This window comes from Equus asinus, chromosome 5 (genome assembly GCF_041296235.1).
Source record: "Equus asinus isolate D_3611 breed Donkey chromosome 5, EquAss-T2T_v2, whole genome shotgun sequence".
Lineage (NCBI taxonomy): Eukaryota > Metazoa > Chordata > Mammalia > Perissodactyla > Equidae > Equus > Equus asinus.
Genome location: NC_091794.1, coordinates 20,770,524 through 20,792,090, shown reverse-complemented (window position 1 = coordinate 20,792,090; position 21,567 = coordinate 20,770,524). Strand labels below are relative to the sequence as shown.

The 21,567-nt window shown below is 39.1% G+C and overlaps 1 protein-coding gene across 1 annotated transcript in view; it reads right to left on the bottom strand.

Moving 5' to 3' along the window:
• The window catches only part of TIMMDC1 (translocase of inner mitochondrial membrane domain containing 1), a 24,682-nt gene extending 3,115 nt beyond the window's left edge, over positions 1-21,567 (bottom strand). Inside the window, exons 1-6 of the mRNA XM_014829570.3 lie at positions 18,337-21,567; positions 15,755-15,920; positions 13,043-13,131; positions 12,469-12,536; positions 4,349-4,427; positions 769-879 (exon numbers count right to left, since the gene is read on the bottom strand). Of these exons, the coding sequence (XP_014685056.1) occupies positions 769-879; positions 4,349-4,427; positions 12,469-12,536; positions 13,043-13,131; positions 15,755-15,920; positions 18,337-18,554 (731 nt within the window). The 5' untranslated portion in view covers positions 18,555-21,567. The remainder of the gene's footprint in view (positions 1-768; positions 880-4,348; positions 4,428-12,468; positions 12,537-13,042; positions 13,132-15,754; positions 15,921-18,336) is intronic.

Sequence of the window (21,567 nt, the reverse complement as noted above, 5' to 3'; positions counted from 1 at the left end):
GAATTTCTGTGTGTTTGTGTGTGTGTGTGTGTGTGTTTGGCATAAATAGAAGTTTCAAGTAAAAACAAAAGAAAAAAAAAGACTGCTTCTGTATTCAACTACCAAAGCAGTAGCAACAGATGTCATCTTAGTGCCCAGGAAGCTGAACCATGAGAATCATTTGTACAAGGACTGCCAGATGGCAGCCTGTCATGTTGATCTTACAAAGAATCAGCACGAAGTCAGCTATCAGTGTGATAACTGTACCCCAGGGAATGACTAGATGGAATAAGTGAAAGCTTTCATCCTCCTCAGTGGCATCCAGTCCATGAACTCTATCTACATAATTCCTGTGTGTTCACAGCAAGAAGTAGAATCTTTGAACGTAGAGACTTAACATGCTCTCTGTTGTTCATAGATGTATGTGCAAACGGAGTATCAGCTTTTAAACAAAGCCTAGCAAAGCTCACTCACTGCTGCGCATTTCCTTTAGGTAATTCCTATATAGTCAAGAATATGAGAAAAGCAAAAAATATGCAACCGAATGAGATTTACATCTTAGCTTTTTAAAAACATGTATCTAAGGAAAGAACCTCATCAGATTAAAAATAAAATTAGTGTCTTTCATTTTTCCATTCTCCTTAATTAAAAAGATTAAAAGACCAGGTAGGGTACAAGTTGAGGGACTCAGTACAAAGGAACTTTTCTTTGAATTGAGTGGCAGCTTAGAACACTCTCTAAGGCCTGCACTAGGAAAGTCAGACATGCTCATCATCACAGGCTCCTTACCACTCTTCCACTTTCAGCTCATGGAGTGCTTTCCGATCCTTCTGTTTTCTCTCCTGAACGGTCTCACCATAGTACTTCTGCAGTGCCATCATCAGACTTCCTACAGGAGTGCTGCGGAGGAAACAGAGGGAAAGCTTAGGAAGAAAGAACCCTGAGACACGCAACATGTAAGTGTCTCTTCTAAGGCTGAGCACCACCAGCTGAGCGCGTGTTCACTGATGGGTCCAGACACACAGGACAGTTAAAGCGTCCTTGTTGAATGAAGAAGAAAACAGGAAGGCAATTTCCTTTCTGGTCTGAACAACAGACAAAAACAATCACTGCAACTTCCTAAAATTACCTGGTATAAAAACAACGGGTCTATAAATTGGCTCTGTGTTTTTTTTATCATGAATGATAAATAAACTGGGAAGATATATATTTATGAAGTCCTAGAAGTAGCTTTATGCTGAAGGCTTCTCAGAAATCAAATTAGTACCAGCAATGGTACCAGATCCCCCAGGGGGCAGGAACTGTGGAGGGTGTTTTTGGTTCGAGGAAGGATGCTACTGGCTTTTGGGGGTGGACCCACCAAAACATCCTAAAATGCAAAAGGCTGGCACAACAGTCTCACCTACAATGCCAACAGTTACACACTGAGAAACTGATTTAGATAATAATTACTACAGTGATGAAGAGTGTTTGATTCTTGCGTCCTCAAAGAGAAGGAGTTTTTGACTCTGAAATAACTTAAATCCCCTCTGGCTACAACTTAAGTAACTTCATTTTAAAAATTATGTTTGCTACGTGGAAATGTCCATCAACAGATGAGTAGATAGAGAAAATGTACTATGAACAATGGAACATTGTGCAGCCTTAAGAAAGCAGATCCTGTCTCACGCTACAACATGAATGAATCTCAAGGACATTACGCTAAACAAAGTAAGCCAGTTACAAAAAGACAAACATTATATGATTCCACTCACATGAAGTATCTAAAGTAGTCACAATCATAGAAACAGCAACCAGAAAGGTGACTGCCAAAGGTTTGGGGGGGAAGGGCAAGAATTAGTGTTTAACAAGAACACAGTTTCAGTTTTATTAGATGAAAAAGTTCTAGAGAGCTATTGCACAACAACATGAATATGCTAAACCGTACATTTAAAAATGGTTAAGATGGCAAACTTTGTTATGTGTTTTTTACCACAATGTAAAAAAATATTTTTGCTGCTAACTTCAACAATTTTCTCCTTCAAATAAAGCTGGTATATAAATAATAAAACAAAAATAATGTCAGCAATGGACTATGACATGCTGAATTTCTTTTTAAAAGTTTAATTAAAAAAAAGAATCCATAGTCTACAGTATTAACTCCTCCTGGAAAGAGGGTAGAAAAAGGGAGTGGGTAGATGGAGGGGAAGGGAGAACTCTTCTAGTCAGGTGAATTCCTGATAATAAATATAGAAGAAATGATACACTAGCCAATCAACGTTTTACAACCAGCTTTGTAATAACTGATTACAGCATGGATCATCAGGGGATCATTAAAACCACAAAAAAAAAGACAGCTGGAGAGCAGACTATTCACAGTCTCAGCCCACAGATTACTTATTAGTCACAAGGGACAAAGATACCTTTGTAGTGGACAAATTTAGTCGATACCAAATATGGTAGGGAGCATTCTAAAATGACTCTGCAAACTTTCCTGCCCTAATCCCTCGACTATGAATATGATGAGCTATTATGCTCCTGATTATATCATGTTACATGGCAAAGCAGATTTTACAGATGTGACTAAGGTTTCTAATCAGTTGAATTGGAGTCAATCACAAAGGAGATTATCTGGGCGAACCTTTAAAAGCAGAGAGTTTTCTCTGGCTGGTGGCAGAGCGACTGAGAGATTCAAAGTATGAAAAGGATTCAACACACTGGTTGCTGGTTTGACCCTGGGTGGGGGCCGGCGGTGCGGGGGGGGTTGGGGCAAGGCACTGTGAGAAAGAAATGTGGATGCCTCCAGTCACAGAGCAATGCCTGGCTCACAGTGAGCCAGGACACAGGGACTTCAGACCTACAGCCAGAAGGATTCTGTCAACGACCTGAACGGTTTGGAAAACAGATTCTTTCCCAGAGCCTCCAGAGAAGAGCCTGCCTGGCCAACACCCTGATTTTTTTGGCTTTGTGAAACCCTGAGCAGAGAACCCATCCGAGCCTACCGGTCTCCTGACCTACAGAACAGTGATAGAATAAATGGGTGGGGTTTCAAGGTGCCAAGTTTGTGGTAATACGCTACACAGCAAGAAAAAACTGCACCAAATAATGAAAGTTAACATCACTTATAAACGGTGACATAATATGTTTCTTGATGTGATACACTGAGAAGGACACAACTTCACCTATGCTGTACTCCCAATGAAAACATTTAACCTAAATTGAATCATGAGGTGATAATCAAATAAAACTGAGAAATATTTGGGGGGGGAAAGGCAGTGGAACTGTTCTAGTTTAAAGGACTCTAAAGAGACATGACAACTAAATACAATATACAACTGGATCCTGGGTTAAAAAAAAATATATATATATATATATATATATGGCATTACTGTAATAATTGAGGAATTCTGAATATGGACCCTATCTTAGACAGCTGTATTGGAGAAACGCTAAATTAGTTCCTGCGACCACTGCACTGTGCTATCACTGCAGCGTGTTCTTCATCCTCGGGATACACACTGATATATTCAGGGGTGAAGAATTATGAGGTCTCAAATGCTTTAACCAGGAAGGAAAAAGAAACACACACACATCCTACACATATACAGAGAGAGAGAAAACAAATATGGCAAATATTAACAAGGTGAGTCCAAGCAAAGGGTATAGAGGTATTCAATGCACTAATTTATTCAACTTTTCTGTGGGTTTGAAATTTCTCAAAGTAAAAAGTTGGAGAAGAAAATTTTAAAAATTTATTAAACTAAACAAACGAAATCTAAACAAAATTTTTTTATAGAACGTGCTTTTAACTGTTTCTCATTCCTTGTTCCTGCTCCTTATATATAGCTCCTTTGTTCAAACTACAAATAGTTTCAGGTATTAGTGATATTTAAACAGTTTTTACCCAGTGCAAACAAAGTAAAATCAATAACTGAGGTAGAATTAGAATTGGACAGTCAAAGCTACTGCCAATACAAGACTAGAGACATTTGACAGGCTCTAAGGATTACATTTGCTCTCTAAAACTTCACTGATTCTATTTTCTTTTTTAAAGATTGGCACCTGAGCTAACATCTGTTGCCAATCTTTTTTTTTCTTCTTTCTTCTTCTTCTCCTCAAAGCCCCCCAGTACATAGTTGTATATTCTAGCTGTAGGTCTCTCTGGTTGTACTGTGTGGGACACCGCCTCAGCATGGTCTGAGCGGTGCCATGTCTGTGCCCAGGATCCGAACTGGCAAGACCCTGGGCCGCTGAAGCGGAGAGTGTGAACTTAACCCTTCGGCCATGGGGCGGCCCCTAAATTTGCTCTCTAGATGTGAATGAGATTTTTAAGAGGCAAGCCATTAATGAAAGTTGTGTTCATTTAGAATCAAACCACTGTAACACTTACCCTAGCAAGGCTCCAATTATGCCACCAGCCACCAGGCCACGCAGGCCTAAGTTTATTCTAAAAAGACTTCCTGTGACAGCTATTTAAAAACAAACAGAAAAGGCATTATTCTCATCTTTAAACACCTGAATTCCATTTTTTAATTTTCCTTCCACGAAAAGGACATAAACCCCTAAATAAGCTTTCTGAAACCAACATTAACATACCACCACAACCTAGATTTCCGGAATCTAAAATGCCAATACAGCTAGTTTCTCTTCCCCTTTGCAGGGTCAAAGCAAGAAATGCTCCCTTTACAAACCATTTCCTCCCTCTGGTCTATGGATCCAACCTCTTCTCATTCTGCTCGTTTTTTCCCACCTCTCCTTAAATATCTGTAATTTCTTCACTTCCTCTTTTTTCATTTCTTCCTTCTTCAAGGAAAGCTTTCTTCAAATAAACAACAAAACCCCCTGAAGCTTATGCCTTCCCCCAGCCTCACCCTTTCTGTCCTCCTCCACTTCACCTCTCAGGCAGGACTGCAAGCGGGCATTTGGCCTACAACGCCACCTAGTGGCCAATGCCTGGGTCCTCCTCCTTCCCACTGGGATCGCACCTCGATGATGCCCATTCATTTTCCTTTTATACTATGCACAACACAACTAATGCCATCTCAGGTGGTAAAATTTTTTAAAAATAACATTTGAGTTTATATTTCTTATGTAAGTACTATATATTCATTTTTTAAGTTTTCTAAATTTTTAAATGAACAAAAATCACCTATAATTCCATTACCCAAAGACAGTAATAAATTTGGTCCTTTTTTCCTAGTCTTCTTTTCCAAACAAAATATTTTTTAAAAACAAAATATTTTTTTAAAACATATTAGAATAGCCAAAATCTTGAACACTGACAACACCAAACACTGGCAAGAATGTGGAGCAGAAGAAACTCTCCTTCACTGCTTGTGGGAATGAAAAATGGTACAGATATTTTGGAAGACAGTTTGGTGGTTTCTTACGAACCTAAACTCACTCTTACCATATGATGCAGCAATCACACTCCTTGGTATTTACGTAAAGAAGCTGAAAACTTATGTCCACACAAAAACCTAAACACAGATGTTTACTGCAGCTTTGTTCATAATTGTCAAAACTTGGAAGCAAACAATACATCCTTCAGCAGATGACGGATAAAGCATGGTACTTCCAGACAATAGAATATTATTCAGTGCTAAAAAGAAACGAGCCAGCCCTGGCGGTTTAGTGGTTAAGATGTGGCACTCTCACAGCAGTGGCCAGGGTTTGTTTTCCGGTCAGGGAACCACACCACCCATCTGTTGGTCGTCATATGTGGTGGCTGAGTGTTGCTGTGATGCTTAGCTTTTTCTTGTAAGCTAACTTTGAATTCCTTGGATAAATTCCACTTGGTCATGGTATACAATCCTTATTTGTTGCTGGACTTGGTTTATTAATATTTTGTTAAGGATTTTTGTGTATGTACCCTTGAAATATAGTCCATCCATAGTTTTCTTTGCTCTCTTCCTCTGGCTTTGGTATCAGGATAATACTGGGCTACCAGAAGGAGTTGGGAAGTGTTCCCTCTTCCTCTATTTTATGGAAGAGTTAGTGAAAGAAACTTACCAAGTAGCCAGGGAAGCCATCTGGTCCCAGGTTTTTCTTTGCCAAAAGATTTGTTTTTTTGGTGAGGAAGACTGGCCCTGAGCTAATGTCCATTGCCAATCTTCCTCTTTTTGCTTGAGGAAGGTTGTCCCTGAGTTAACATCTGCGCCAATCTTCCTCTAGTTTGTATATGGGACACTGCCACAGCATGGCTTGATGAGCAATGTGTAGGTTCATGCCCGGGATCTGAACCCACAAACCCCAGGCCACCGAAGTGGAGTGTGTAAACTTAACCACTGTGCCACTGGGCTGGCCACAAAAGATTTTTAATAATTTAGTTTATTAACTTGTTATACGGCTACTTAAACTTTCTATTTCTTCTTGAGTAAATTTTGGAATTCTGTCCTTTTTTTTTCTTATTGGTTGGTCTTGCTAAAAAATCATCTACTTTGTTGATCTTTTAAAAGAACCAACTTTTGGGGCTGGCCCCATGGTGTAGTAGTTAAGTTGACGCACTCTGCTTTGGCAGCCTAGAGTTTGCCGATTTGGATCCCAGGCACAGACCTAGCACCACTCGTCAAGCCATGCTGTGGCAGGTGTCCCACATATAAAGTAGAGTAAGATGGGCACAGATGTTAGCTCACGGCCAATCTTCCCCAACAAAAAAAGAGGACTGGCGGCATATGTTAGCTCAGGGCTAATCTTCCTCAAAAAACAAAACAAAACAAAAATAAAAGAATCAACTTTTTGTTTCATTAATTTTCTCTATTGTTTTTCTTTAAATTTCATTGAGTTTCACTCTAATTCTATTATTTCCTTCTATCTGCTTACTTTAGGTTTATTTTGCACTTCACTTTCTAGTTTTTAAAGGTGAAAGAAGTTTAGATTATTCATTTGAGATTTTTGTTCTTTTACTTACTTTTTCTTTTTCTTACTGTTTACATACAAATTTCCCTCTAAGTACTAATTTGGCTGATCTCATAAATTTTGATATAATGTGCTTTTATTTTCATTCAACTCAAAATAGTTCTAATTCACCTCTTTGGCCTATGGATTCTTTATAAATGTGTTGTTTAATTTCCAAATATTTGTGGATTTCCCCAAATTCTTCTTTTAAATTCCACTGTGGTCAGAGAACATACTTTGTATGATTTCAATCCTTTTAAATTTATTGAGACTAGTTTTACAGGCTTGCATATGGTTTAGCCTGTAGAATGTCTTACATGCACTTGAAAAGAATGTATACTCTGCTTTTGTTGGGTGGAGAGCTCTAGAGATGTTAGTTAGGTCGCATAGGTTGATAATGTTGTTCGAGTCTTCTACGTCCTTGTTAATTTTCCCTATAGGTGTTCTATCCATTATTAAAAGTAGGTATTAAAGTCTCCAACCACTATTATTGAGTTGCCTATCTATCCTCTCAATTCAAACTGTTTGCTTCATGTATTTGGAGCTCTGGTGTTCGATGCATATATGTTTATAAATGTTATATCTTCTTGATGGATTGGCCTTTTAACCTTATAAAATGTCCTTCTTTGACTGTAGCACTTTTGTCTTAAAGTCTATTATTATTTTTTTTTTTGAGGAAGATTGTCCCTGAGCTAACACCTGTGCCAATCTTCCTCTATTTTGTATGTGGGATGCCCAGCATGGCTTGATGAGTCATGTGTAGGTCCACGCCTGGGATCTAAACCCGTGAACCCCAGGCTGCTGAAGCAGAGAGCACAAACTTAACCACTACGCTACTGGGCTGGCCCCCTCAGTCTATTTGTCTGATACTCATATAGCCATTTGAAGTCTTTTTCTTAATGTTTGCATAGTATTATCTTTTCCATCTTTTTACTTCCAACATTTTTGTTTCTTTGAACTTAAAGTATATCTCTTGTAGATAGCATATAGTTGGATCTTTTTTTAATACAGTTGGACAATCTCTGCCTTTTGACTCGAGCGCTTAATCCATTCATATTTAATGTTATTATGATATGGGTGGATTTAGGTTGACATTTTGCTATTCGTTTTCTATATATCTCACTTAGTTCCTTTTTGACCTTGTTACTACTTTTAAAAGTTACTTTCTTATTACTCGCTTTAGTGATTACATTATGCATCTTCACTTATCACATTCTACTGCAGATCAGTACTAATTTTATTCCACTAAAATGTAGAAACCTTGTTCCAATACAGCTCCACTCCTCTCCAATCTTTATGCTACTACTGTCATTTATGTTATGTATATATGTTAAAAAAACAAGAATATGACTATTATTTTATACAACCATACATATTTTAAAGAAGTTAAGGGGGAAAACAGTTAAGAAAAGAAAGAAGAAACAATAAATGTACAAGGTCTTTTATATTAACCTATATATTTACCATTCCTACTAATTTTCATTTCTTCCTGTGGAGTCAAGCTACTATTTAGTATCATTTGCTTGCTCCACCATACCTCTATTCCTTCCCTCTGTTTTGTGCTTTTAATGTTATATGTAGCTTTAGTTATATGCCCAACACTTCAATTTTCTTATTTTATGTAACTGTCTTTTAGATCATTAAGAGAAGAAAATATTTATACTGGTTTTAATAATGACTTACATAATTATCTTTATCAATGCTCTTTAATTCTTCATGTAGATTCAAGTTACCATCTGGGATCACTTCCTTTCAGCCTGAAGAACTTCCTTTAGTATTTTTGTAAGGCAGGTCTGCTAGCAACAAATCCTCTTTATTTGCCAATGTCTTTACTTTTGTCTTCAAATCTGAAGGAAGGTTTAGTAGATATAGAATTCTTGATTGACAGCTTATTCTTTTTAGCACTTTGAACGTCATTCTACTGCCTTCTGGCTTCCATCATTCTGATGAGAAGTCAGCTGTGAACTTATTAGGTGTTCCTTGTATGAGTTGTTTTTTTCTTGCTGCTTTCAAGATTTCTCTTTGTCTTTCAACAATGTAGCTATTATATGTCTAGGTGTGAATCTCTTCATGTTGTTGTTCTTGGAGTTTTTTGAGCTTCTTGGATGTGTGGATTGTTTTTCATCAAATGTGGGAAGTTTTTGGCCATTATTTCTTAAAATATTTTTTCTGCCCCTTTCTTTTTCCTCTCCATCCAGTAGTCCCATCATACATATGTTGCTATGCTTAATGGTGTCCCACAGATCTCTGAGGCTCTGTTCATTTTTCTTAACTTTTAATATTCTGTCCTTCACAAGAGACAATCTTACTGACCTATCTTCAAGTTCATTGATTCTCTCTCAAATCTGCTTTGGAGCTCCTCATGTCCAGTGAATTTTTAATTTCCATTATTATATTTATCCACTCAAATTTTAATTTGATTCTTTTTTATAATGTCTATTTTTACTGATATTTTCTACTTGATGAGTCATTGTCATCATGCTTTAACTCTTTAAAAATGGTTTGAAATCTTTGTCTGCCATGTCCAGCAGAATGGGCCTTGTCAGAGACATTCCAAATGATTGCTTTCTGTATCCCATCTTGTGATTTTTTGTTGTTGTTGCAAACTGGACATTTTAGGTAATAAATTATAGCAACTCTGGAATTAGAACACCCCTACCCAGGATCATGGATGTGGTCCTCTGTTTCTGTAGTGACTTTCCTAGACCAATTTTGTGGAGTCTTTTTTTCTGTAGAGTGTAGTCACTGATGTCTCTGCTCAGTTTTTATTTTTATGTCTGGCTTCGCAGGAATCACATCAGCTTAGGAGTCAGCCAATGATCTGTCAGTGGCTCTGCTTAATCCAGTAAGGCTTCCACCCTCTGCCAATGGATCTGTTTGTGGCTTGAGGAATGCATTCAAAGTTTAAGCAGTTTATAACTCTTTTCTGGCTTTTACTTTCTGTGTTCATAAGGCCTCACAATTAACCAATAATAAGTAGCTTGCTAGGGCCTTCACCAGTCTTTCCTAAGTGTGCATACTTATACAAGCAGGCCACTTTCCAGAGTTCTGGGGACAAGTAGGATCTTGTTAAAGCCCTCTTTGGCTGTCTTGGTCCCTGAATATCCCTGTTAAGATTCTGCCTCATCTGCCAGTCTGTTGCTTGCCCCAAATGGTATCAAAATCCCAGGTTAGCTGTGTGATATTGTCCTTCCCTGACTGTTTGAAATTGTTTTCAGCAACATCCCTAGACATGGAAGTTTCTGTGTTCTGTTCCAAATAAAGTCAGCCACCCCAAGCAGCAGAACTGCTGGTCCTCCCAGCCTGCCTTGACCTTGTGGAACTTCTGCACCATGCAACTGGGAGTAAGGAAGTAGGAGCAGCCCCTGGCTGAATCACTACAGATTCCCACTATTCTTACTGAGATGCAGTAGAAATTGTTGGATAGATGCTGCTCAAGTTGTTGTGTGCCCTTGGTCAATTGACAGCATCTTTAAACGGTTACTTTTGATAATTTTGTGCAGTTTTATCATTGTTTTTTGGGGACAGGATTTGCCAAGCTCCTCACGTAGCCATCCCAAATGTCAAATTTTCTTTTATAAATGTCCATACCAATGCCAAATAATAATGGTGAGGGTAGACAGCCTTGCCCTGATTCTGACTTCAGGGGAAATTACTTTTGTATTCACCATTAAGTTCAATGTTGGTTGCTGCTTTGAGATATAAATTTATATTGTATCAGACATATTTTGCTATTCTTATTTTACTAATTTTTATGTTTGATCAAGAAACATTTATTCTACTCTACTAATGCCAAACAATTGTGATATAAAAGGCAAACACTTTCTCTGAATTCAAGTAAGTCATTTAGTAGAGAAGCAAAACAAATAAACAGCTACAACATAGCATTATAAGTGCTTTAATACAACTATTTATAGTGAATTATGGGAACACAGGGGAAAGACACCTAAACAGATCTAAAGATAGGAAAATGGGGGCTAGGGAGGACACTCCAGGGAAGCTGAAGCTAACAGATGAGCCAAACCTTGAAAGACAGGTTAAGCAGGAGCTGAAAAAACTTAGTTTTGGGAGTGAGATGGGTTCAAGAACAGGGACCAATATACGTAAAGCAAGAATATGCTGGGTTTGGGGAATCCAAGTCTATTCATAAGGGTGGAGCAAGAGTGCTGCATGGGGGCCAGGTCAAGAATCGACATTAGTCATAGGAAACTACAGAAGAATTTCAAACAGAAAAGTACTATAATCATATTCATATTTCAAAAAAGTAACTAAGACAACTCTGAAGGTGGAAGAAACCAAGATTATAAACAGGGAAAATAATCTGATAATAGCAGGTAAGAGAGTCCATATATATTTAAGGAAAATAACCGATAGGATTAGAAGTTTGGAAAGAGCAGGACAAAGGGCAGGAACATATCAATCTTTGGTTTCCAGTTTTGGAATTTAACAGGGTAGATGAGAGAGAACATAACAGCAGGAGCAAGTATGGAAGTGGGGGGAGGAAGACAAGAGTTTGGTTTGGGTATAGGTATGTGAGCCTACAGAATAACCATATAAAAATGTTTGCAAATTTAACAAGGGTAAGTTCTAGCCGCTTCAATGCTATTAATGTCTATTTCTGGGTTTGTATTTTAAAATGTTTTCATTAAAATGTTAAGTTCAAAGTATGTATATGTGTGTTTGCCTGTGTGAGTATACATATACATGGAGTAAGTACACCCCAAAGAAAGATAGCACAGGTGATAAAGCAAGTGGGCTAAAACGTTAACAAGAGCTGAATCTCCGTATGTAAAGGGTATATGATGTTCTTTGTATTACTTTTAATTTTGCAACTTTTTGTAAGCTTGAAATTATTTCTAAATAAAAAGTAAAAAATAAGTTACATGTTGCGTATGTGTGTGTTTTTGTAGGTGAGAAAATGTACATGAGTTAGTGAGCGTCTGAGTGTATATGGCAGTTAATGTCATTTAGGTTTCTGGAAATAATACTTCAATATTTTTTAAAAAAAATGTTCGTTTTAAAGAGAGCATATCTACCAGAGGCAGAGATCTTTAAAATAAAATCCAAACACTTTCCATGAAACATCTGTCCTCTTTCTACTTCACCTCAGCAATCTCATGTCGAGCCACTCTTCCTCTCACTCACTATGTTCCAGCCATATTATCCTGCTTTTGAGGAACTTTCCTGCCTTAGAGCCTTCACCCTGGGTGGTCCCTCTGCCTAGGCTACTCTCTTTGCAAGGCCTGCTCCTTCCCATTCTTCAGGTATCAGCTTAAACGTCACTTCCTCAGAAAGGCCTTCTCTGATCACCCTGTCCACAAGAGATCTCACTGCTCCACCTACTTGTTACTTTGTCTCCTGGCAACCTATTTTTTCCCATCCATGTTAGATTGAAAAACTCCACAAAAACAAAGACCTTTTTCTGTCTTGTTCACCAAGCATACCAAGGGCAAAGCACAATGCTCTCCCATTTTTGCATGCATGTTGAACAAGATGTGATGAGAAGCCAACCAAAGAATTCAGTAGCTCTGATTCATAAGTCCTTACATGTTTCTTAAGCCATATTTGACAAGACTGAAAAATGTAAACAAGAATAAACAAAAAATCTCTTACCTCCTGCAACGACAAAATGGCTCAGGGCATTTTTATCCCGGTACACATTTAGACCAGTGTTCACCATGCTAAGAAGGGAGAAGGAAAAGAAAATTTAAAACATCTCCCACTTACCTTCTTGATTGTAATTTTCACTAAAGTGGTCAGTATTAGTTTATAAGAGCCTACTATGTCAATCCTTGATCCTAGTCTAGGCTCCCCCACCGTGTTCCAGACTACTAATATGCCTATGGACTTTCTAGGGTAGAACTTCTCCTGCTGAAGAATGGACCAAAAAACAACCAAATTTCTGGAATAAATATTCACTTAGAAATAGAAATAGAAAGAAGAGTTTTGTAGAATTTCTCTTACTTAGAAACCTTGTATCTATTTTGATACTAGTTGGTAGACATCTATCCATGGATCCAAAACTACAATTGGACCAATTTTTTACAAAGATAGATAAGAGTTCTCGAGAAAAATTTATTATGAATCACTTTCATGTGGGTGTTTAGTTTTTATAATCCCACATGCTCGAAAGATGTGCTCCTAAAAGAATACCAAGACCCTCTGCCCAAGTTCCAACAGAACTTACTTGAATATAGTCACAAACACTGTGGTTCTCCAACTCCAGCGCCAGCCATACCGGATGAAGCCTCGCACGGCAGCACGATGTGCAGATTGCTAAAGTTAATAAAAAGGCTGTGAGGTTCCCAGACACCTTGACCTTTTCCTTATTCTCAAACTGTGGTGGAGGGATGTCAGCTATGGATTAGGCAGGGACACCTGAACAGATAGGAACAATGCAAGATCTCTAGAGATACCATTCTTTAAGGACTGAAGCTTAAGCAAAAGTCCCATGTGCATCTATTCTATCAACAGACAGAAAAGGAAAGAAGAACTGCTGGTATTGACCAAGTAATCCATCAATTAAGTATCAGCTGTGAATCTATGTGGCAAATACCATGACAGATATAAAGTCAGGACTAGGTATGCTTTTTATATTCAAAAATTCTTGAGGAAAAGAAAAATATAAAATAAAAAAGCACTGAGTAAACGGTAAATTAGAGGGTAAGGATTAAAGTAACACAGATGTGCAGGAAAGGAGCAAAGGAAGAAAAAAGAACTAATATTTACTGACCATCTTCTATGTAAAAGTTGGGTTATATTACCTCATTTAATCTTCACATTTTCTTCAGGTAGGTGTTTTAGTTTTAATTAAAGCATAGAGAGGAAGTTTCTAACCAAGACCACTCAATCAACAAGGAATAAAGTCAGAATTGCAAGGTATGTTGTCTCCACAGCCCATTTTCACTAGGCTACCATGGAGCAAGTCTGGATTTTTAAAGAATCTGAGGGAATCCCTAAGTGGATCCTTAAATACTGTATGATACTGGGCAAATCAAAACGTCACTGACGGGTATCAGCATGGACTCATGGCTTTTAATAAACAGGTAGATAAATCCAGAAATAGATATAGATGTGCGTATGAATGTGTATATAAATCTCACACACACATTTCCAAACTCTGTCTGCCTCAGGCCTAGAAGCCATGACACCCCAGTAGCAACGAGCATACCAACCACCAGATCTTGGTTTTTAAAGACCTTCTTCCACTAAAAGAAATTAAAGCTCCTTGGTGAAATGGCAAATTCCAGGGCTGGTGCTGGAAAAGTAAAAGATGAGCCATGAATATCTTGCTGTGCCAAAAAGTAAAGATGTGCTCAGAGAATGATGGGGACATATCAAAAAGGAGCTAGCTTGAAGGGGCTCCAACTGTCCAAATCTAGGCCAATGTGGGCATCAAGATAAATGATGATAAACTTACAGAATAAAATAAGAATCCATGAATCCATACCGATAAAAATAAATTATAAATAGACAAATAAATAAATAGAGCCGAAGAGAAAGCCCTTCCTTATAGCAGAATACTAACCAATAAATGTAGGAACAATGGAACTAGAAAATGGCCATTTGGCAAGCACCATAGTAATAAATGTTTCAGGCAAGAATCATCATTAAATGCTAAAACAGGAGGGTAGAAATTTGATGAAAAACAGGATATTTACATAGTCTCAAAGTATCTAATAAGTATCCATAAGAAATTTATTAATTACAAAGGAAAAAAATAGTAATTTTACAGTAGATAGGGCTGGCAGAGACCATCTTAACCAAGTGACTAAAGTAAACATCACCAGTAAAGAGACAAATTGATATCACGTGCTTCAGATATAATGTGCTGGGAAGGAAACAGCAATTCTAGGGTATTCCAGCTAAAAGACATAGCCAGAATCTAATCACAAGAAAACATCAAACAAATCCAAATTGAGGGACAGGCTACAAAATAAATGGCCCACAGTCTTCAAAATGTCAAGGTCATGAAAGTCAAAGAAAGACAGAGAAACTTCCAGATTAAAGAACACTAAAGAGACATGACAGGCAAGTTCAACATCTGATCTCGTGTTAGATCCTGGACCAGAAAAAAAAATGTCTTATTATTTATTTACTTTTAAAATTAATTACATTAGTGGGACAAATAGCAAAATTTACATGAAGTCCGTAGATAAGATAATAATACTACATCAGGGTTAATTTCCTAATCTGGATAATTATACTACGGTTATGTAAGACAGTGTCCTTGTTTACGGGAAATACATGCTGAAATATGCACCATGTCTATAACTTACTCTCAAGCAGTTCACAAAAAAATAATAGTATGCATTATACAGAGAATGATAAAGCAAATGTGGTACAGTGTTAACACTTGGAGAATCTGGGTGAAAGGCATATAGAAATTCTTTGTACTAGTTTTGCAACTTTAAGTCTGACATAATTTTTTTAAAACTGCACAAAACAAAAAAACTCTCCGAGCTGTAACTTCCTCACTAATACAACAGAATTGATGTACAGATCTAAGACATACCACATGAGTTAGCACTCTATCAACTGTAAAGCTATAGTTATATATGTTAATTATTGTTCAGTGTGAGCTAATGTATGTACGCCATGGAGGCTTTGTCAATGAGGTAGCTATGCTACAGCTGAGCCCTGACGGTTTAGCAGATTAGAAATATATTTCAGAAAGTCGAGACATCGTGCTGATCCCTTCTGAAGATAGGAAAAGTGGTCCGATAGGCCATGTGTGTGCACTTTAGCATCAGTAGTTCCATTGTTATTAAGTACAGACTTTGTTTCTTTACTCTGACATCCTAAACCCTCCCAACCCCACCAAGAACCGAATGATTAAGTGTAAAGTGAATTGCTAAACTGGTGTGCCCCCAGATCCTATGAGAACGCCAGTACATACCACAGCATCAAACTGGTTATGATAAATTTCTGCTTGGCTCTGCTCAATGTAGCGCTGTTTAGCATGAATAAAAGCTGGTACTCCTCCATATGCCCAGCCAATGATGCCTGCTGAAAGTGCCGCTCGATAAATATTCTCAAGTTCCTTTGAAGGTCTCTCATGTTCACTAAAACATCAAAAAGACAATGTTTGGAGTTAGTTTATGGATACTGCTCTCTAAAAGACAGTATGATCAGAATTATCTCAAATGCTAAAACCACCACATTTTTCATTATGGGCAGAATCAATTAAATCCTCTGGTGAATTAAACAGTACAATTATATTACAAGTAGCTCAAATCTTAGCCCACACTAATCTATGCTGTAGAAATCAGGCTAGTGGTTGGTTACTCTTGAGAAGGCAGCTAATGGAAAGGACACAGTGATTTCTGGGATGCTGGTGACAATCTCTTGGTTACACAGCTATGTCTAGTTTGTGAAAATCCATTTATCAGTATACTAATGTACATTTTTCTAGATGCATATTACACCCCAACAAAAAGGTTTTTTTTAAGGTGCTCTTCTTTGATGACTATTACAACTCTACCATATTCCTGGAAACAGGAAGAATTTGTGAGTTGGATGTAGAGATCAATATTTCCCCTTTTGAATTTTAAGCTAACTTTTTGGAAATTACAAACGTATGGGGTTTTAGGACAATGTATGCAAGAATAAAATCCTGATGTAAAAAAAATCTAAACCTCATCTTTCTGAATGCTTAACTTTTATGTCATGCTCAGATGGGCCTGTACTATAAAAAGCACTGAATGAGAAATCTCACTATGCATGGGCAGCACTGACTAACCCAAAATACAAGAAAAAACTACTGTCTATTCAATTTATTCCTTTCAAAAGCATAAGAAACTAGAACCACCAATGGTGATTCCAAGAAAATTGCTCTCATGAATAGTTAAGTTTGTAGGTATCAAGTTACTATAAATAAAGGCCCTCCTAGGTAACCACTAAATGCTAATTACTTACATTACTAAATTGCTTTCCTCAGAGATTGCACAAGTGTTTATCTAATTCTAACTGCCAATAACCACAACATTTCTGAAATCAGAATCAGTGAGTCTTTACAGTTCCTGCATCTCCAAGAGTGAAATCTAAATAAAATCTCTTATAAAACTATAATTCTTATACTTACGTAAATAAGAGAAACTGCTATAATTTGAATTTTATATTTTATCTTTTATAGCGAATAAGATCAAAAACATAAAAACTGGTCTATGGTAGAACTCAGAAAAGAGAAAAGGTAAAGGAGCTTCAGATTTACCAAGCCTAGAGATGCATATGCTTTGGCTCTTTTTCATCCTCTGAAAAATTCCACGACATAGGTGATATTTATCTCCGTTTATCAACATGGAATTGACGGCTCTAAAAAGTTATATAGTTGGCCCAAACACTAACGAATGATGAGGAAAGAGAACACAGTGGTGGAAAGGACCTAGATTATAGGTAACAATCACGGGGATGTGGTTCTGGTTCTGTCACTCACTGCTAGTGATCTACAGCCAGATCCCCATCTCTCTGAGCCTTGGTTTCCTCATCCACAACATAAGGAGGAGCGTGAAAGTTATACTTTCAAATTTCTTTAAACTCCAACATTCGGTGGTTTATAAAGGTAATCAAAAAACAACCCTCTTCCGTCATATATAATACAGGATGTTTCACAGGTATCTCAAATAGATATATTGGAAGGACCAATGAGAAAGGCTCCTGCATTATCTTAAAAACCAAGATGATGGAATCCATATAAAGTCAGTAAATATAATTCTGCCAGTTCCCTTGTTCCAACTATCTCAGCAACATAACAAATCATCAAAGTTAATTTAACCACTTGATAACACAGTGTAGTATGGTAAAGTATTCATGAAAGGGCAAACTTCTCACCAGTAATTGATGAATGAATAAATGATGAAATGAATGAATGAAGTATCCTGAATTTTTCATAAAAGTTCATTTAATTTGAAGGGTTATCTTTTATTCTGAAATATGCTTATTTGTGAATCCAGTTAACATTTTTTCTTTTATAAGGTGATGAAACAATAGTTGCCACTATTTTTCATATATTCCTTATTCGGTAGAAGAAGAATTTTACAACTCAATCTGCCATCTCTCCAACCTCCATTCTTTTGGAGGGGAGGGGGGGCTACTGGTCATGAAATATCAAAGTTTGGGATCAAGCGAAATATGAAAAAGAATACTGGAGTGGAATCCTGCAGATGTGGGTTCCAGGGTCAATTCTGACACTAATTAGCTTAGTCTAATTCTTCTAATCTGTAAAATCAGGAGATTACACTAAGACTACATTCCCTAAATATCCCTTAGAGGTCTGGCTTTCAATCAATCTCGCCCCTAACATTTGAAAACCGGCCTGTCCATCAACAGAACTACCAAATGGCAAGGATAACAGCTTGGGGTACAAATATTAGAACCTCAAAACCCACTTAAACCACACCACCCTGGGCTCCTCTGGCCCAGGATGACCCAGGTTTCAGGACATCTTCGCAGGCCCTCCCCACAGACCCTGGGCACGTTTACTCTTTGACAAACAGCTCCCGGAGGCGGTCCCATCCGGATTCCGGGTAATGGGGTTCTGGGACGTAGGAAGGCAGCTTCCGGTCCTCCGCAAGGGCCTCCGAATCGGCGGCCACAGCTCCCGCAGCAAAGACCCGAGGGAAAGGACCCAACGCCCTACAAAAGAGGCACCGTGGCGCCGGCGGCCGCACCTCCATGGCCCTCTCCGAACCTGCAGGCATGCACACACTTGGGCGCTCAGGACCCCAGGGCCTCCCAGGGGCTCGTGGGAGGACAGTGAAGATAACTGCAAGACTAACTGGGTAAGTACCCGTACGCCAGGCCCCAGCTAATCTGCGGCCAGACCCGCTGCCACAGAGCCAAAACCTCGCCCTCGGGCCGCGGCCTCACTTTGGAAGCCCTGGGCTACATGAGACAGGAAGTCCCGCCCCAACCAGGGCAAAGACCAGGGGCAGGCGCGAAGGCGGAGCCCGAGCCGAAAACACTTCCGGTTGGAGGCAGGACTCACCTTAGAGGTGCCTGACCCGCCCCCGGAAGTTAGTTGGCGGCCAGTAGCATCGCTCAGTGCCGTCTATCCCCGCCTCCGGCCCCGTGTCCCTGCGCCTTCTGGGCCACGCAAACCGGGTGTCGCGCGCGTTCCTGTCGGCCGGACGTTGTCAGGGGTTCAAGTAGATTAGTACATTTAAAACGCCAGAAACCCCACATAGGTGAAGGAGAAAGTGCAGTATTTAGTACAAGTGGAGTACAGAGAGAGGGGAAGGCAATTTGCGCAAATACCAGCCCAGGCCCCCCTGTCACGGTACGAGAAACCTTCCGGGCTGGCTGGGGTCCGTCCCGTACTCGTTATGTTCCGGTTGCTGGAAAGGACCGAGGCGTTGAAAATCGGTTTTAGTGCCAGTTACACCGAGATTTCCAGAACACTTTTGAAGAATCAGCTTTGGATTCTTCAAGATGGATTTTACTCCCCTCAGTTCATATGCCTGCTGTTTCTCAAAAAGCAGGACGATTTCTGGAATTTCTATCAAGTGTGTGTTTGATAGTCCAGCCATAATTTCCCGTCGCTACAACCTCTGCTAACATATGTTTCGAAGTATAGTTATTAATAAAATACAAGCATTTAAAATATTCTCAAGCTGATTTGTGCACTTTCATTTAATCTTTGCTAGCAACCATAGTTTCTTAGTCTCTTTGCCAATCTCCACCCCCGCCTTTGTTCCTTTCTAGATGTAATTCAAAATTGCTACATTCTTTAGTAGAATACAGTAAATAGAATTCTGGAATTTGAGAGCTGGAATTCTGTAGATAAGGCCCAGAGAAGTGATTGGCTAGAATGACTAGCTGAATTAGGGACAGCGCCAGGAAGATTTCTCCCGTGTCTGGGAGACAGGATTAGATTCAGCTCCCATCATAGCCTTTACTACATTGTATCACAATTTCCTATTTGCCGATGTGGCCCAGTAGACTAACTTTAAGGTCAGAGACCACGTATATTCATCCCTGTATTTCCAGGACCCAGCACGGTGTCTGGCATGTAGGTTGTTGAATGAAAAATTCAGATCCCCTGACTCCTGGCTCTGGCTCCAGGTTGCTGTTTATCCCATATAGTCATAGGTGGGCACCAGGAGAAAGTCCCAAGCCCAAGAAAATGGCTGTGCAGTCTGTTTAGTCTACACGTAGAAAAAGCCTGATGCTTAAGATGACCCCAAAATCATTCTGGGATGAGGGAGGACTTGGAATCCGTGGGCGGGGGTGTCAGGCAGATACTAATGAAGTCATTTATATTCAACTCAGATGTCCCCAGGATTCACTACCCTATATGGAAAAAATGAGATTATATTAACAGGCAAATTTCACTAACTCCATAGCTTCCTTCTTTGGGTAACCGGAGCCTCATTTGTAAGGTTTCCTTTACTATCTAGTACCTCGAAAAGTACCCAGACCCTTGGCCCCTGCTCACACTGTTGCTACTATTCTATCTTAGCTCCTCAGACTACCTGCTTCTGTCACTCTCCCACACTCCAAGACCCCCGGGCTTCTTTTACTACTAGGGAATTACTCGCCCTCCTCCGTGGTCTGCTCTTTCTGAAGGGTCTCAGAGCAACACTAAGCCAAAAGATGTTATGAGGTTTGCTTGGACTGTTTCACATACAGCTCTCTCCTCCCCAGGACGTGCATTTGCCACCGTAAAGGCATCAGGGAAGGATTTCAGGGCAGTCACCACACTGTGCCTGGGACCACCATTCTCCTATCCTCAGCCCTTGTTGCTGAGTTCTGCTCAGAGAACCCAATAGCTTCTTCCTCCATCATGAATTTTCTCCCAGGGGTCAGAAGGTTCCCTTTCCCTGCCAGGTTCACCAGGTACTGCTCTTGCTACATATATTACATTGTATTATATTGTATACAACATAAACTGTTTCCACAGGGAGAATGAATTTTGAACTCCAAGGACCACTTCATTTAACCCATCTCTCAAAGCATAACTCAATTTTTACCTCTGTGAAGTTTCCCATCTGCCGGATGGAAATTTCTTCTTCCACTAAACTCAAAATCCACAGTTTTGATGAATAATTGGCTTTATGATTAAGGCCTCGTGTCGCCTTAATTATCTTCTACCTATGATGCTTCTCATCATGTTGTTTACTTTATCATCTCAACTACAGAGCTCCTTGAGGCCAGCAGCAACATTTTCTTATCTCCCTCTGTGCACAGTAGATGCTCAAGAAGTATTTGATAAATATTAAGGGAGTAATTGTAATCGTACCGCTCTGCCTCACCCACAATACCTTCCCTCTGGATGCAGCAGGACTATCTTGAATGAAGGCATCTTCAGATGCATGGGAAGACAGGTTTTTATGTATCTGTGTGTGCTCTTGTTTGTAGTCAGTGTAGGGTTGAGGGTAGGGAACTATCCTCATTGGAGCAGACCCAAAGGAGCCCATTCAGTTTTCTTCTTTTGGGAATCTTGGCTAAGAGACAGCCTGGAAGTCTTTGGAACTGCACAAGCAGCACTCTAGAGATAGTCCAAAACTCTTGCTGAGATTCCTGGAGTTGACCTGCGTTTTACCCTTCCAACTGCTACAAAACTTGTTTAGTTTCTTCGAGATGCCCTCATATTGTTCTAATAAGTTCTTTTGCTTAAACTAGCTAGAGGTGGTTTCTGGTCTTGGCAACTAGGACAACCTGACCTAATACTGTAGAATAAGGTGGAATACTCACCACATCACACACACGATA